This window comes from Synchiropus splendidus, chromosome 17, assembly GCF_027744825.2.
Source record: "Synchiropus splendidus isolate RoL2022-P1 chromosome 17, RoL_Sspl_1.0, whole genome shotgun sequence".
Taxonomy (NCBI): domain Eukaryota; kingdom Metazoa; phylum Chordata; class Actinopteri; order Syngnathiformes; family Callionymidae; genus Synchiropus; species Synchiropus splendidus.
The window spans coordinates 13,563,325-13,579,526 of NC_071350.1; the positions used below are offsets into that span (position 1 = coordinate 13,563,325).

The 16,202-nt window shown below is 49.6% G+C and overlaps 3 protein-coding genes across 4 annotated transcripts; all 3 read left to right on the forward strand.

Moving 5' to 3' along the window:
* Positions 1-112: 112 nt before the first annotated feature.
* dpf2 (double PHD fingers 2) lies at positions 113-3,695 on the forward strand. Of its 2 annotated transcripts, XM_053847503.1 has the most exons (12): positions 113-328; positions 907-1,067; positions 1,147-1,254; positions 1,320-1,498; positions 1,563-1,655; positions 1,775-1,853; positions 2,118-2,159; positions 2,341-2,484; positions 2,544-2,675; positions 2,786-2,898; positions 2,966-3,047; positions 3,111-3,695. In XM_053847503.1, exons 1-12 carry the CDS (start codon positions 297-299, stop codon positions 3,191-3,193), a joined length of 1,248 nt encoding a protein of 415 aa, XP_053703478.1. In that variant the 5' UTR covers positions 113-296; the 3' UTR covers positions 3,194-3,695. The 2 variants fall into 2 exon arrangements, with proteins under 2 accessions (XP_053703478.1, XP_053703479.1); XM_053847504.1 differs by lacking the exon at positions 2,118-2,159.
* Positions 3,696-4,754: 1,059 nt separating this feature from the next.
* On the forward strand, positions 4,755-7,973 carry LOC128748589 (hexokinase-2-like). Its single transcript, XM_053847502.1, has 11 exons — positions 4,755-4,865; positions 4,999-5,067; positions 5,768-5,930; positions 5,990-6,138; positions 6,210-6,329; positions 6,392-6,487; positions 6,551-6,650; positions 7,027-7,210; positions 7,274-7,429; positions 7,493-7,726; positions 7,785-7,973. The coding sequence occupies exons 2-11, from the start codon at positions 5,011-5,013 to the stop codon at positions 7,957-7,959; spliced, it is 1,434 nt and encodes a 477-aa protein (XP_053703477.1). The 5' UTR covers positions 4,755-4,865; positions 4,999-5,010; the 3' UTR covers positions 7,960-7,973.
* A 293-nt stretch (positions 7,974-8,266) lies between these two features.
* Positions 8,267-15,794, forward strand: zgc:77151 (uncharacterized protein LOC337153 homolog). The gene is made up of 12 exons (XM_053847499.1): positions 8,267-8,532; positions 9,827-9,979; positions 11,972-12,079; positions 12,143-12,332; positions 12,406-12,624; positions 12,705-12,805; positions 12,876-13,023; positions 13,086-13,138; positions 13,218-13,315; positions 13,389-13,551; positions 13,625-13,786; positions 13,862-15,794. Exons 1-12 carry the CDS (start codon positions 8,512-8,514, stop codon positions 15,020-15,022), a joined length of 2,577 nt encoding a protein of 858 aa, XP_053703474.1. The 5' UTR covers positions 8,267-8,511; the 3' UTR covers positions 15,023-15,794.
* The last annotated feature ends 408 nt before the right edge of the window (positions 15,795-16,202 follow it).

The window sequence follows — 16,202 nt, forward strand, 5'->3', positions numbered from 1 at the left end:
TAGATGGATGCAGCTGTTGAGGTCCATGTGGGAGGATGTGATGAAGGCTCATGATGCTTCTCCTCTCCCTCACTTCCTTCCAGCACGTCTTCGTCACTGCAGCAGCAGACACACGTCTATCAGATAAGACTAGAGAAACCTGAACCTATCTTCCCTAACTTCAGACACGTTCTTCACAAATTTGAGCAGCTCTGACTGGCCTGCAGTACCTCGGCTTCCACAACGAGGGCGCTGGTGGGCGCCGCTTGCCTGCGAGTCAGCGCTGCGGGAGTCAAACCCACGACTCCCCGGACAAGATGGCTGCCGTGGTTGAGAATGTTGTCAAACTGTGAGTGTCATCGTCTCTTCTCTCTCACCTGCGGGCACTGACTCACGCAGAGTTCCGTTTAGAAGCACGTGCTCGAGCGGGACCCACAGTATCGCTCGGTTCGGAAGGTCCTGGAGCCAAATTACCGCTCTATTCGGAAGGTTGTACTGCTCGTATCTGCCCAGAGGAAGTTGCCGCAGATGACGTCGACGAGCCGTCAAACTCCCGAGATGGACGCCGAACTCTAATCTGTAATCTAATCTGACGCGGACGAGCAAAGTGGTCGAAAATGAATGAAAAAAACGAGATAACTCGAGCCTCGCTCTTCTCCTCCCGTTGAACGAGCCATTTCTCGAACGTTCCAGTGACGTCACAAGTGAAGTTGAGCCAGCCTTGCGTCACGTTGAACTCATGTTGTTGCGTTTTCGTTCGAAACTTGGGCGGACGCTACTTTTCCGGTTGTGGCGTGACCGACCTTCCGGTAACCATGGCAACGCTGTCGTGACCGACGTCAACTTGGTGTGACGTCACACCTCGAATAACCCGCGCCCCTCGTGGACCGGCGGGTTCTGAACTTCCAGTCGGGTTGTGTTGTGCAGGTTGGGGGAGCAGTACTACAGAGATGCCCTTGAGCAATGCCACAGTTACAATACCCGCCTGTGCGCCGAGCGCAGCGTCAGGCTGCCCTTCCTGGACTCCCAAACCGGCGTGGCCCAGAGCAACTGCTACATCTGGATGGAGAAGAGACAGCGAGCTCCAGGTGCAGAGCAAGGCTTTGACCGGACAACCCTCCGAGGGGGGTGAGAGCGCTGACGTTTGCAATCTCTGATGTTCCTCAGGTGCAGCTCCAGGCCAGCTGTACACCTATCCTTCCAGAAGGTGGCGCAAGAGACGCAGATCTCAACCACCTGAGGACCCAAGACTCATCTTCCCTCCGGTCAAGTCAGGTACCAGTCTGAGAGCTCTGTGATCTGAACCCTGAGAACCACCATCGACTGTGTTGTCTCCACAGAGATGGACCTGGGACTGAGGAAGGATTCCCTTTTGTCCACTGATGGCAGCAGTCTGGAGGCTTTGCTCAAGGGCGACTCCCTGGACAAGCGTTCCACCGCAGACCCTCGTGGGCCTGAAGAAGACTCCGGTCCGGCTGAGCTCACCCCAGCCATGAACCCGGCCACTCGGATCAGAAAGGTTGTTCTGAGTTCTGCTGTTGATCTGTGTTTGCCTTCTGACCGAAACTGTTTTGCCTACACAGAAGATCCTGGACCCTGAAGACTTCCTGGATGACCTGGACGATGAAGACTACGAGGAAGACACGCCTAAGAGACGCAGCAAAGGGAAGGGGAAGGTGAGCGCCTGTGGCTATGAACCACTGAGCTAACCTGGTCTCCCCCTCTCTGTATGGACCCATCAGAACCACCAGTGTCGGGTTCGTGTTCTGCTCTGAAGCGTGTTCTCTGTGCTCAGGGTCGCGGAGCAGGCAGCGCCAGGAAGAAGCTGGACCCAGCAGCTCTGGAGGACCGCGACAAGCCGTACGCCTGCGACAGTGAGTGTGTCGACATGAAACCTGTTTGTGAATGAATGAACTGCCAGTTCCTCCTCTGCTGTGCGTGTGTTTGTGTCATCATTTACAAACAGACCTGATTAAGACACAACAGTCTCTTATACACACACAGACATGCACACACACAGGTGTCTGTTGTCAGTATCAGAACTGGCTCCCTGCAGGACTCGGACCTTCATTCTCTGCTGTCCCTCGTGTGTCGTGTCAATCATCTCTGTCTCTTCTTCTTCTCTTCTTTTCTTCCAGACGCTTTCAAACAAAAGCTCTTTCCCAAACCTTCTGAACGAGGTACCAGTTCCTGTGTGCGTGCATGTGCTTGTGTTGGTGTGCATGTGTGTGTTAGCCTCTTCTAGCCGACAACCTTCTCACAAGTCCATGATGTGTTGCAGTGTTGTCACCGGTATGTTGTGCTGTTGCGGTCATGGCAGTCTGCCCACTCTTCCTCTTTTGTGCTCTGATTCCGGTCCAGTTTGCGGCAAGCGCTACAAGAACCGCCCGGGCCTGAGTTACCACTACACCCACTCCCACCTGGCAGAGGAGGAGGGCGGCGAGGAGAGGGACGAGCTGGACCTGAACGAGCCACCGGCACCGACACCACCAGGACAGACTAAGGGTGAGTGGCGCCTCTGCAACTTGAGATGAAGAATTTCCATTGTGGTGTCGCTCTTGCAGCTGTCAAGAGAGGTCCAGACGGCCGGGCGCTGCCCAACAACTACTGTGACTTCTGCTTGGGGGACTCCAGAACCAACCACAAGACGGGCCAGTCCGAGGAGCTGGTGTCCTGTTCGGACTGCGGGCGCTCAGGTGGGGTCCACCTCTGGTCACCATCTTTTTAGAGATGTCAGATAAGATCTGTAGACTGGAGAGAAGTTACCAAGCAGACTGTTAGTGAGCCAAGTTCTGACCCGGTCCAGGTCACCCGTCCTGTCTGCAGTTCACTCCTATCATGATGGCGGCGGTGAAGACGTATCGTTGGCAGTGTATCGAGTGCAAGTGCTGCAACATGTGTGGAACCTCAGAGAACGATGTAAGTCCATCTCTCACATGCGGCCCGATTGGACCCGCCTCGATCACGGTCTGGTCCATTGTTTCAGGACCAGCTGCTGTTCTGCGACGACTGTGACAGGGGCTACCACATGTACTGTCTGAAACCACCGATGTCAGAACCACCGGAAGGTGAGTCTCAAGCGACCCGGTTTGGAGGAGACGAGCTTGATGTCGGTTCTGTTGTCTCATCAGGGAGCTGGAGCTGCCACCTCTGCCTGGACCTGCTCAAAGACAAAGCCTCCATCTACCAGAACTCCAACATGCCGCCGTTGTGATGGCTGCTGTGACCGGCCAGCCGGGGGGAACTAAACTGCTCTGCTCAGACAGAACCGACTGCCGGACCTGCTTCATCAGTGGCTGGTCACATGGTCTGTCCTGCTGTCCCCTTGTTGACGTCAGCGTTTGTCCGTCAGATTAATCTCCTCCAAGTACAGCACCGGCTCAAACTGGTTTTCCTCCAAAATGAAGAAGTATATTTCAGTTCATTCAGTCTGATCGGCCTGGCGGAGCTGCCCCGCCTCTGACTGGGCCAAGTTCTATGTCTGTTCACCCAAGGACTTTATTTACACTTATCTCCACTAGAGGGCGCTGCCGCCTCCTCAACAGTGACTGAAGCAACGGCACTCGAGCTTTACTGCCATCAACTTTTGGGTCTAATGTCAGGCAGGAAGTGACACGTCAACTCTGTAGAAGGTTTCCCAGTCAGATCAGACGATGCAACAGAGTCAGACACGAGTGAAGTGTGACCAGGTGAGGTCACCACAGGAGCAGGACAAAGTGATGGCGGTCATCACTTTGTCCTGCTCCTGTGGTGACCTCACCCAGCCACTAGAAACGTCGGACTTTCTCACGCTTAAGTTTTAATGTGTAGCTTGAAGGTACGTTGCGCTAGAATACCCTGTCTACGGTTCTTTCGACCATGTGACTGCGTCTGCGTCGTCATGTTTGTAAACCAGTCGCCCGTGTAGCTGCAGCACAGCTCTTGTCTGCAAGAAAGCATTCTGTATTCTATAAACATCTAAAACAATTGCTTTTGTTTGGCTTTTTGGAGTGATGTGAGTTGGACCTTGTCTGGTGGGTGGTCCAGTTTCCAATAGATCCTGCACTCACAAGCTGCACAACCAGAAACTCTCACTGCAGATCCAGGATCCTCCAGCAGGGTGCGCACTGTCTGGGGGTAAAAAAAACATGCAGGACAACCAATGCATTGCGGCTGATCCATTCTTGAAACCCACCTCCTCCTGTTCTCATCATCTTCTAGTGACACATTCATGTCCTTTTTCTTCCTTGGGCCTCTTTATTCTCTTCCTCTTCTTCATCACCAACATTCTTGGTCCAACACTGTCTCCACGTGTCCAAACCATCTGGCCTCTCTAACCCTAGTATACAGATATCCAGAGAGAATTCAAACTGAGGCCTGTCACTCCTGCAGTGCATGCTGGGGCGCCTCCACACAGGACCACGTTATACCTCGAGGCTTGCATCATGGGTGTGACGCAAGGCTGTGTGGGTAACTTGTCATCATCTGGCATGGACTTGTGATTTGGATTTCCTAAACAGTAAAGGTTGAAGTTGACAAAAATGTCTGTGTGTAAACTGACCGTAGATGTCGCACGAGACAGGTGGAGGACATGAAGACACCGCTGAGGTTCTGACATCCATCCACACGTCCCTTGTGGTGCAATCGTTTTCTTCAGCTGACTGTAGATGTGCTTGTTCTCCCCCAGAGTCGGTGTGGCAACAGGAAACTCTGTTTCTTCTCTGCTTAAGTCTCTCAGATGAGAGTCACGCCCAAGCTTCTGGGTGTTGACTTGTAGCTTGTGTTCAAACTTGATAGTCCTCATGCTGAAGCTCTGATTGGCTGAGCGGAATGTGAAATGCGCTGTAGAACAACTATTTACCTCCCCGACTCCAGCAGGTTTGTCACTGACACGACGGGGCTCACAGGTAGGACTTGTTTCATTCTCTGTCCACGCTGACTTTGTTTGTGAAGAGTCAATGAGATGGCGTTGGTCTGGAGCTTCTACGTGAAATAATGGTGATCATTTCAGTGTTTGATTGACAAGTCTTTCTTCTTCAGATCTTCAACACTATGGCAACCAACAACAATCAACAAACGCCCAACATCCCAAAAGCCACTTTAACCAAGGTACAACATTTATTCACCCATTCATTCCATTGCTTGTGTTGTCTTCTTCTGTACTGTTTTATTTTTTATGACTCATCATTGTTACCCCTCCATGTTTGTTTAACTCATTCTCTTCACCAACCTTTCATTCTTTTCATCATGGGTTGTCCACTCCATCCTTCCTTCTTCATCTTTCCACCATCAAGTTTCCTCCTCTCACATTCACCCCTCCATCTTTATCCTTCTTCCTTTAACTTCTATCCACCGTCCCTCCACCTTCATCTTGTCTTCCCAGCGTCTTTCTTCCAACCTCCTCCACAGACCATTTAATTCCTTCCTTGACTTTTGTCTTTTTAAGCGTGTCACCAGTTGTCTGTCCGCATACTTGTGTATCACAACAGTAAAGTAAACTACAGCGCATACTTCTGTCCGTACTCGTCTTAAAGAGCAAAACCGCCGTGTACATTCACTCAACTTTATTGAGATAAACAAAGCACAACATGAGGGTGCTTCATTGTGATGAGCGTATCACAGCGCGCTAGACAAACACAGTGTGTCCACACAAGCCCACACATCCAGGAACACACCTATGATTTGCAACATCAAGTTCTGACTCGAACACAAAACTAGACGAGACTGGAATGGAAAATGAGTGGGAGCTATATCTATCGCCACAGTGTCATGGCGTGGAACAGAAGCCTGATGGTCGCCTCCTCCGCAGGTGGAGTCGTACCTGCAACCGTTCATATTGTCTCAGGAGAAGTTGCAGGAGATTTCCAAGCGGCTTGAGAAGGATCTGGTTCGGGGGTTAGGACGACACACCCATCGCAGGGCTCCTGTGAAGATGCTGCCCACGTTTGTGAGAGCCACTCCGGACGGGACAGGTGGGTCACTCACGGATGACCTCGGATGACCCACTCAAACATTGATGTGCTCATGACAGAGAAGGGGGACTTCCTGGCCCTGGATCTGGGCGGGACCAACTTCCGGGTTCTTTACATTCGAGTCATGGATGAGCAGAACAAGGTTGTCACAATGGACAGCGAGACATGCGCCATTCCAGCAGCCATCATGGTTGGATCAGGAGAGCAGGTGTGTGGTCTGTCGCCTGAGTTCAGACGACTTGCATGACACAGGAAATAGGTTTGTCAACTGCCTTCCAGCTCTTCGACCACATCGCTGCATGTCTCGGGAAATTCCTTGAATCCGAAAATCTGAAGGGTCAAGTTCTTCCACTGGGGTTCACCTTCAGTTTTCCCTGCGAACAGAAGGAGATTGGAAAGGTGACTGCGATGCGAATAAACAGGCACAAACAGAGATGCAGCGGTCGTGTTTGTGTTTCCAGAGTGTTCTGATCCGGTGGACCAAAGGGTTCAAATGTGATGGAGTAGAGGGACACGACGTGGTCCAGCTTCTGAGAGATGCCATCCACAGGCAAGGGGTGAGAGACCAGAGGTGACTCCCTTGATACGGTTCATGAGTCTGAAGGTGCTGGTCTTCTCAGGGCTTTGATATTGGACCGGTCGCTATGGTGAATGACACTGTCGGAACCATGATGAGTTGCGGCTACAGAGACCAGAGCTGTGAGATCGGCATGATCATAGGTAAAATCACGCGAGTGAGTGAGTCAAGGATGCTATGCTATGCTATGCTATGCTATATGAGGAGGGCGTAATGTGATAAAGTAAAAAAGGATGAGTGATAACAGTGTTTTATAGTGAGTCACTTTTACAACAAAGGTGCTTCATTCAACAGCCCCATTCCATCTGGGCTGCATTGCATGGTCTTTTCTCACTCTAGACTCCACTCTCATTTTGGGATAGGACCCGGGATATAACTGCCCTGACCTCGGCCCTGACCCCAAACATTTGGTCACTATAACAATGACCTTTTTCAAACGTCTCCTCCGTGTTTTTGTGAAAGTGTGACAGACAAAATACAGCGATTTGCTGAGGCAGCGTGTGAAACGTTCTCCTGCAGGCACAGGGACGAACGCCTGCTACATGGAGGAGATGAGAAATGTGAAGCGGGTGGAAGGAGAAGACGGACGGATCTGCATCAACACAGAGTGGGGAGGCTTTGGAGACGACGGCTCGCTGAAGGATGTTCAGACTGAGTTTGACGTCGAAGTGGACAGAATGTCCATCAATCCCGGGGTTCACATGTAAGCATGAGTCACTCCGAGGTGACCACCGTGGTGACGGTCCACATGCTGGTGTTTCTGCAGCTTTGAGAAGATGATTGGAGGCATGTACCTCGGAGAGATCGTCAGACTGCTGCTGCTGAAGATGGCAGAAGACGACGTGCTGTTTGGAGGAGACCAGTGCAAGATGTTGCGAAAACCCGGGGCGTTTGAGACACGTTTCATTTCCGAAATTGAACAGTGAGTGTCGGCACGTTGGCCGTGACCCCTCCAGCTGTGATGTCATTACGACTGTCCCTGCAGGCCTGATGTCGGCCATGAGAACGGTCGCAGGATTCTGACCGATCTGGGTTTGACATGGAACATGACCGATGTCCATGTGGTTCGTCTGGTGTGTGACACCATCTCCTCTCGCTCAGCACGACTCTGTGCTGCCGCACTGGCAACTATCGCCACTCGCATGCGGGTCAACCGCGACCTGGAACACCTCAAAACAACCGTGGGAGTCGACGGCAGCGTCTACAGGAAACATCCCAAGTAACTTCACTCGCTGCAAACACGTTAATTCACTCAGTCCTGACCATGTCTTGTCCAGTTTCAGCGAGGACCTCCAGGCAACTGTCCGTCTTTTGGCACCAGAGTGCGACATCACATTTCGCATCTCTGAAGATGGAAGTGGGAAAGGCGCTGCCATGGTAACAGCTGTTATGCAGAGACTGGCCCTTCAGACTCGACTGCTGGAGGAGAGTGAAGGCGAGGATGAAGACTAGTTGACTCAAATATTTCCGATATAATAATTTTATTAAAAAGAAAAGAAGTCTGTTTAAATGTGTCTGTCAATGTGTGGTGAATCCAGGGGCCCCGCCTCTCGCTGGGAAAGACCCAAGAGCCCAGTAGAGGAAGGAGAGTTAGAAACGAAAATGAATGACTGAGTCGTTTGATCGCCTATACTGAGGCACAGCAGTGAGTCACAGTCGCAGCCGTAATAACTGACGTGTTCAGGCCCGTTGGATCAAACTGTAAATCCAGCAGTATAGTCTGTAAATTAACGTCTGCGCATGCGCCAGCCGAACAGCACAGCTTTGTACCGTGTGTGTGTGTGTTTCAGCGTAAAACTCGAGTGAGTCGACGGCGTCCTCCGCTTCCCACAGCGAGCCACATCGTGGTGGAAGGCTCAGTCCGCAGAATAAAACCCGCGTTTATGTGGACAAGTTGGAAGTTTAGCCACACCTCGATCCATCGCTCCTGGTGCGCTTGTTTGTGTGCCGGCGCGTCCCGGCGGTGTAACCGGAGAGGGGCCTCACAGGGAATGCGGGACTGCAATGGAGCACAATGCGATCCAGGTAAAGCTTATTTGTTCGTACAGAAATATCGCTGCTTTCTCCGCATATTTGCCAGCGGTTCCGTCAGATGAAAGGCAAATAAATACACCGGGTGTTTGCGTTAAAACGCGCCGTTTATCGCCTGCGTCTCATTTATTTTTGCCCAAAATTTCCACGAACCAAGTTCCTGCCTCAATTTAAACTTTATTATACCGCGTCAACTTCGTTCTCGCCCGACAACAAATGAGTTATTTCAGCTCAAGTTTTCAACCGGATGGATGGCTACGTCTCCTCGTCACGTCGACGTTGTGAATTCCGCGTTAATATTTTGTGTTAATGATTTATTTCTTTGTTGGTGGCGACAGTCTGCTTCCCAACCCCCACCCGCCTCAACACAATATTCACCAAATATTCACCAGCAGAAGCTTCCGAGAGCTTCCAACCGACACAATCTGTCGACAGCGATTTTAATATTAGATTCAATTTTTTTTTTTTTGCCCCCGACATCTTGTCTCCGCCTGATGACCCATTTCTGTTCAAATTGGATAAGCCGAAAACATCACTTACTCAAATGTTGCTTCTGGTTCCGAGGGTCTCAAGGTCAACAGGGTTTGTGTCTTTTATTCAAATCAAACTTCCTCAGACCAGTGTGGCGGATCATCTGCAAACAAACGACGAGAAACCTTGAAATGTTGAAGTGGCGTCAGCGAAACACTGCAGCACCACAACATCACTGTGGCCTTGTTTGTTTTCATTCTCGTCAAATGTTGTTCAATTCCTCTTGCAGCAGAACTTGTTCGGGTTTAGACACTTTCGAAAATGAAATCGTATAGTTTTAAATGAAAAACAAACTGTCTACTTAGTTTAAAAAAAACCTAGCACCCAACCTCAGCAGTGCTGTTATGAAAGATACAACTATTTTACCTGGTTCAGTGACACACAGCTGTCCTGTAATAAACCCAATAGAACGTTTTCTATCGCAAAAAAAAAGAGTTTTGCTCCAATATTTGTGATTTATCCAGTATCCCATCCATGTTAGTATATATATATATCTATCATGTAAATCCTGGTGAGTTATTATAAGGCTTGCCTCTACTTGCTCAGAGCTGAATTAAGTATACATTTATATTTTTGTACTACTTTGTTCTGCCTTTTGTGGTAATGTTTCACATAGTGTGAGCTCACCCGTCATTCACGGCGCATCCTCGAGTTTGACTGTTACTGAACTTAATTCAGTAGTTTGAGGCTTGTGAATTGACTCAAAAGTATCAGTTGTTTCATGTGTAAAATGAATAAAACTTTTGTCCTTCACCAGTGGCTCGGCGCCCCCTCCTGCCATCGGGGAAGTTTCACCTTCTACAAGTCGGTGAGCAGTAGAACTGGTCCTGACAGCCCGGTCCAAGTGTGGAAGCTCGGCGAGTTCTACTTCATCCGCTGGAGCCCCGAGGAGTCGCCATGTATCGCGGAGGTACATCCTGTTTCTTCCAAAAGTTTTTTTTACTGCTCTTTTTTTGTGGTTTACAAATGTTGGGTGGGGCATTGCTCAAAGGCACAAATCCAGGAGGAGTCCAACTGCCTTGCCCCAAAAAAGTCACAAGCCAAAAATAAGCTACATATTTCAGTTACCATATATATATATATATATATATATATATATATATATATATATATATATACATGTATATATATTCCATATTTACCATTAGCAGAGTGCGTGCAGTGCTGCTGTTGCCTAGTAACGATGCCAGCGTAAGAGCGCGGGGAACTCATGGAGGGTTTCCAGCTAACTGTGGCGCCAAGTCCCGTTGAAGTAGGGAAATGAGGCGTTCCTTATTGCAGTGTCTATCGTACTATAATGGCTACCTTATTGCTCAATGTATTTGTGTTATTATTCTTATTGCTGCTAATGCTTCTTTGAAATTGACAAAAACTATTCTAGCTTTAATTCCAGCTGTTGTGGGACGTAATGTGCTCCGTATTTACACAGTGTCTTCTTGAGTGAAGAACACAACCCCATGTCTCTACCTGGCTGATATTAGCTGCAATTTTGGATCAGAGACGGAGACGGATGAGGTCCTTATTAGAGAGAGCCAATGTCATGCCGCCTGTCTCTCCACCATGGGAACACACTCTTACACTCCTGGGGGAATCCAAAGAAAAAAAGCGAGCAGTTCTCCACTATTGTCCTGTTTTCATAATGAGTTTTGTTTAGAAACGAACATGATAAACAAATAAACAAAACATTCCTCTGGAATAAGTAATATGAGGAAGTACATTTTTACGCACCAAAATAAAATTTCTTTTCTCTCACTTTCTCACTTGTTTTGAAACTTCTATCTGTAGTTTTTATACAATTAGAGTATACTTGTTTTAAGAATTGAGAAATGCTATGACACTATCATTACATAGCATTATAACATTCCCAAATAGTTTCACTTTTATTTTTATTGTGCAGCAAACATTTGATCATGATCATAATTTTGACTTCAGACTGCCATAGAATATTAAAATTTTTGCAAACATATTTATTATTTTCTGACCAACTCTCACACATCCGGTCAGTTTGCTGAGGTTTCACATTAAAGAAAACAGAACAACGCTGTGGTGTCTGAGTGAGACCTGTCAATCATTGACATGTGAAGACTGGTGGCAAAAATTGCCGGTAGGCAGCCGTTCCAATGAGCATTGACTGGGAGGAAAGAAATTTAAGTCCTCGCTGTCGAGAGAACTAAGCGCCCGTCTGTCGCCACCTGTTATTGGCCACATTTATCCCCACAAATCCATACGCTAAATAGTTGCTTGCAAGAAGTGTTGAGCGGAAATGGACAGGAACAATGGTCTTTCATGATTCATGATTCCTCAAATAAATTTCAATGTATCTTTGCTTTTCAATCATTTCTTTTGAAGTAAAACAGTAAAAATGCAGATGTGTACCATAGTATCAGAATAATCATCTTTATAATCATTGTTAATATTGCAATGTTGATGGAAATAATCATCACTGTCATTTAGGCCATATTAAGACATTATAAATACCACATATTTTTGTGATACTGTTTTTTTGCTTTTACGCTGAGCTTGTTTACAATCATTATTAAATGCTCATTTAGGAAAATATATATTTTTTGCAATTACTGTCTTCATTAACTTAAAAGAATTGAAATGCAGGATGAAAAATAAACGTTTCCTGCTCAGCTCTTAGTCCCACTTTTTGTCTGATCAACCTTGTCTCTAATATTTATTACTTTATTCAAGTATGTGTTATGATTGAAACACTCTTACGCCCCCTCATGATCTGAAGAAATGTAGGTGAAAAACATCTAATTTGCCCCAGAGTAATCGTCTGTAGCAAAAGCTGTCATCTACTCTCACCCAGCACAACTCCCATAATCCCTTGCTTCACCGGACCCTCGAGGTGCCCCAGAATGCACTGCAGCTCTGCTCACGTTTCTATTTACAGGTGACTCTACTCTGGGAGGAGAGGACACAGCACCACCTGCTGGCCAGTGCTCGTCTCTACTACCTGCCAGAAGACACGCCGAAGGGCCGGACTCGGGAGCACGGCGAGGTACGATCAGCCTGACCCACAAACAGAGCCGGAGGTTCTGATCCAGGTTCTCTTCATCTGCAGGATGAGGTTCTGGTGGTAGCCAGAAAAATGGTGGTCCGGGTGGAGGACCTGGTGCGCTGGTCATGTGGACAGCCCTCAGAGTGGAGCAGCAGTCTGAAGCTGAGGACGCCCAAAGCCGACGGAGCTGAAACCCAGTCGGCTGCGGATGCGGGCAGCATGGTCGGCAAGCCATTGAAAGAAGAGCCGGGCGGTAAGAACGCTCTCGAGAACATAAAAAATCCGCTTGCTGAGTCATGGATGACCTCCTGTGTGTCTTCCTGCAGAACTTCGTCGGGTCAAAGTGCTCAGCTACCCGCAGTATTGTCGGTTCAGGTCCCTCCAGAGAAGGATCCAGGACGCAGCCAGTGGTCCGTCTCTTGAAGATGTCCACCTCCTGGCGCTGGGTGGCCTCCGACTGCAGCCCAACACTCGGCTGATGTACTGCAGGGAAATGTTTCACCACCCGACACTGGAGAACAGCACCAGCTTCTCCTGGCAGTTCAGTAAGTCCACTGAGGAACGAGGCCCTGCAGAACCGCTTGCCTCATTCTGGTCCGTGACATTGGCTTTCTCTTTCCTACAGGAAGTCCTTCCCTCAGCCTTCGCGGACGCCCTCGGAAAAAGACCAACCGGGACAGCCGAGAGTCTCCGAGTCAGCCGGACTCCTGGCTCGAGAGGATGAAGGTCAGTCGGCATGTGGCTGCAGCAACTGAGTGAAAACTGACTGCTACATGTTTTATTTGTTTTGCTTCAGGAGAACGTGATGGGTAGCGTGGAGGTTGGTTCTGAAGGAGGCTGGCTCCCGGATCCTGAGGAGCAGCTGTTCCTGGATCAGCTATTCGCCTTCATGGAGCATCTGGGCTCACCCATCCACAAGGTCCCAAACCTGGGATTTAAAAAGAGTGAGTCACATGGTCAGAACGTTCTCTTTGTACCAAGACTGAGTGTGTCTTTTTTCCCCCAGTCAATCTGTTCCTCATGTACTCGGTGGTGAAGCGGCTCGGTGGCTACGACAGGGTGAGTCTGAGTTCAGCAGGAGACCATCAGCAGCCTGGATCCGAGCTGTGGGTCACATGATTTCATTTGTGTCCGTCAGGTGACGTCGGAACGCTTGTGGAAGGTGGTGTACAATGAGCTGGGGGGCTGTCCCAGCAGCACCAGCGCCGCCACGTGCACCCGCCGACACTACGAAAGGTTCGCCTGCTTCACGCCCATCACACGCACCACCACCACCACGCACATGCTCACGACCACATGTGATTCCCAGGTTGATGCTTCCGTACGAGCGCCACCTGGGAACTGGCGGAAAGCTTGAGGAAATCCCAGAATCTTCCATTTCCAGAAAACCCAAAGGGGTCAGAGGTCGAAAACCATTTCCAAGGGGAAGAAAACCAGGCTCTAAACCCAAGATTGACGCTGCTCCTTCAGTGGTCAGTTTGCCATGTGACTGCTGCCGTTTCGGGCTGTGACCCATCTGACTTCTCTCTTTCTGTCTCGGAGTAGATCAGGAACCCAGACGGCAGTGTGGTGGTGAAGCGAGGCCGCGGGCGACCACCGGGAAAACGCAACAAGTCCTCCGGGCTGAACAAGGTGGCGCTCCCTCAGTGGGGCTTGCTCCCACCTCGGGCTATAGCTCCGACCACGGCCCTCAGCAACCCACTCCAGGTAGTTGCTCTCACCAGGTGGACAGGCGTCTCTCTCCAGCAGAATGAGCAGCTTGTGTCTTCTTCTCTCCTCCAGGTGTCGAAGCCGTTCCAAGCTGCCATCTTCCCCACCCACGTGCCGCTGACCCCTGACCTCTCACCGATGGCGTCTCCTTTCCTCCCGTTCCAGACCAAAGTAGTCGAGCACAAGCCGGACCCGGCCCGGAATGTGGCTTCGGGTGTGTTGCTCCCCACGCTGCCGTGTCATGTGATCAGCGGGTCTTTGGACAACTTCAGCCCTCTCAAGAGCGTGTGCCCTCTGGATGTTCTGACCAACCGTGCCGGCCTCAAGAAGGGTCCGGCCTTGACGGCTCAAAACCCGACGCAGGACCACCTGAACATTTACAACATCAAGCCGACACAGGAGACCCCGCAGTCCCCCCGACACCAGACTCTGCATCAGCCCCACCTTCTGCACCAGCAGAACAACAAGGACAGCAGGACCCGACCTCCAATGCCCCCTCTTCGGGTCTTACCTCTGGATCTTGACTGCAGTGTTCAGGTCCGACAGTTAATGAGAACTCGTTTGGGTTCTTCTCAGTTCCAGACCTTCACTCGCCGACTGTCTGAAGCCCTGTCACAGGACATGAGCCCCAAGAACCCGCCATCTCCCATCACTCCTCCCCCTGACCAGTCGCTGCCCCTCAACCTCAGCAAGAGATTCCTGGGGAAGAGACCCAGCACGGACGGCCAGGGGCAGCAGACAAGCCCAACTAGCCCCACAAATAAGAAGGTCAAGAGTGGCACCACAGAGCCGCCTGAGAGCATCGTCTCCGGAGGAACTGGCAAAGAGGACTCCAATGTTGTGGTGAAGGACCAGGAGGAACCAGCTGACCTCAGTTCTCCCAGCCGTATCAGGGCCTTTCTGCTGGGTCTGCCACCGTTCCAGGTTAAACTGGAGGAAGATCTGAATGGAATGAGGTTAAGTAAATTTTTGTCTGCTGAACCTGGGCTGGCAGTGGAGAACTTGGTGAGCAAGGAGGAACTGGAAGCGAATGAGGTTAAGGAAGAGGTGGCGGCGGGCGCTAGTGGCAACCAACATCTGGACCAGAAGGACCCGACTTCTGTGGACTCTACAACCATTCAGGTGGAGTTTGTCAAAGGCGACGAGGTGGAGCGGGGTAGGGAGGTTCTCCTGGATGAGCAGACCACTGTTCTCACCCAGTCTGGTTCCCTGGTTCTGACCCAGCAGAGCTGAGGTGAACTGAGTCAAAGAAAACTAAGTGAAACACTAAAACCATGATGGTGATGATGACCACGTAGGTCTTCAACAGCACAGGAGTTCACACCAGTTTTTTGATTGACACTCAAGAGTCGCGCCTGGTGTCACTGCTCCAGGGTCCCACGGCAGAATGTCAAATGTTCAACGTGTCCGTGAAGACCTGCTGTTTACTTGGTGTCAATCAAAAGTTTGCTCTGAGCTATGTTCTGTGGACGTTTTATTGAGACAAACCCGATGACATCACGGTGGTGATGATGATGCTATGCATCAACTGATGGCTGATCACATCTGTACTGTAGTTTTTCAGCTTCATGTTAACTTCTCTGATCTGTGGAGAAAACTATCGATCAAATATTGTTTCGGTTCTAAGGGACTCAGTGACGTGAACCTGCCCTCCTTCTGCTTGTTAGGTCTCATTTTCTTCCACGTTTGTGCCTTACCGAGTGCCAAACAGCCGCGTCGAGACGTTGACACGATGAGTCCTCGAGTGCCAAACGTTTTGTGAATTAGTGATGCTGCTGCTTCATCGTTCATTTCTTTGGTGTTTTTTTTATATATATACATATATATATATATATGAATATTTTTCATCATTGGATGTGGACATTTTAAAATGGACTCAACCTTTGACTGTTAAGTTTCCATCATCAAAGTGGAATCAGACGAACAAAGACATGAAACTGCGCCTCCTCACGCACCGACTGATTCCAGTGGCTCCAACTGTAAACTGAAATATTAAACTTTATTATCGACTGGTTGTGAACGTTGCAGTTGTTTCTGGTTTCTCTGGATGATCTTGGCGTCACCCGACACTAAACTGACACTTCACTTTCTTCTTCACTGTCATCTCCAGACAAGGGGTGGTCCTACTGAAAATCTTAAAAATAATGTATGTTTTTCAGTTCCTTTGTGAAACACTTTCTGGAGAAGGATTTCACTCTTGTGCAAGTCGTCAGTGAGCAGCATGAAGAAAGGACGTACCACCCCTGTCCAAGAGGGGGCAGTATAGGTTTCACTCACCGATACCCTCAAGCACCACGCAATCTACGTCATGCCCTGACGTCATGACGTGCAGACATAAACATGGCGCGGCGAAAGTGACGGCAGGAAGAACAAACTTGGATGAGATTTATCGCCGAGCCGAACCGGACCGAGC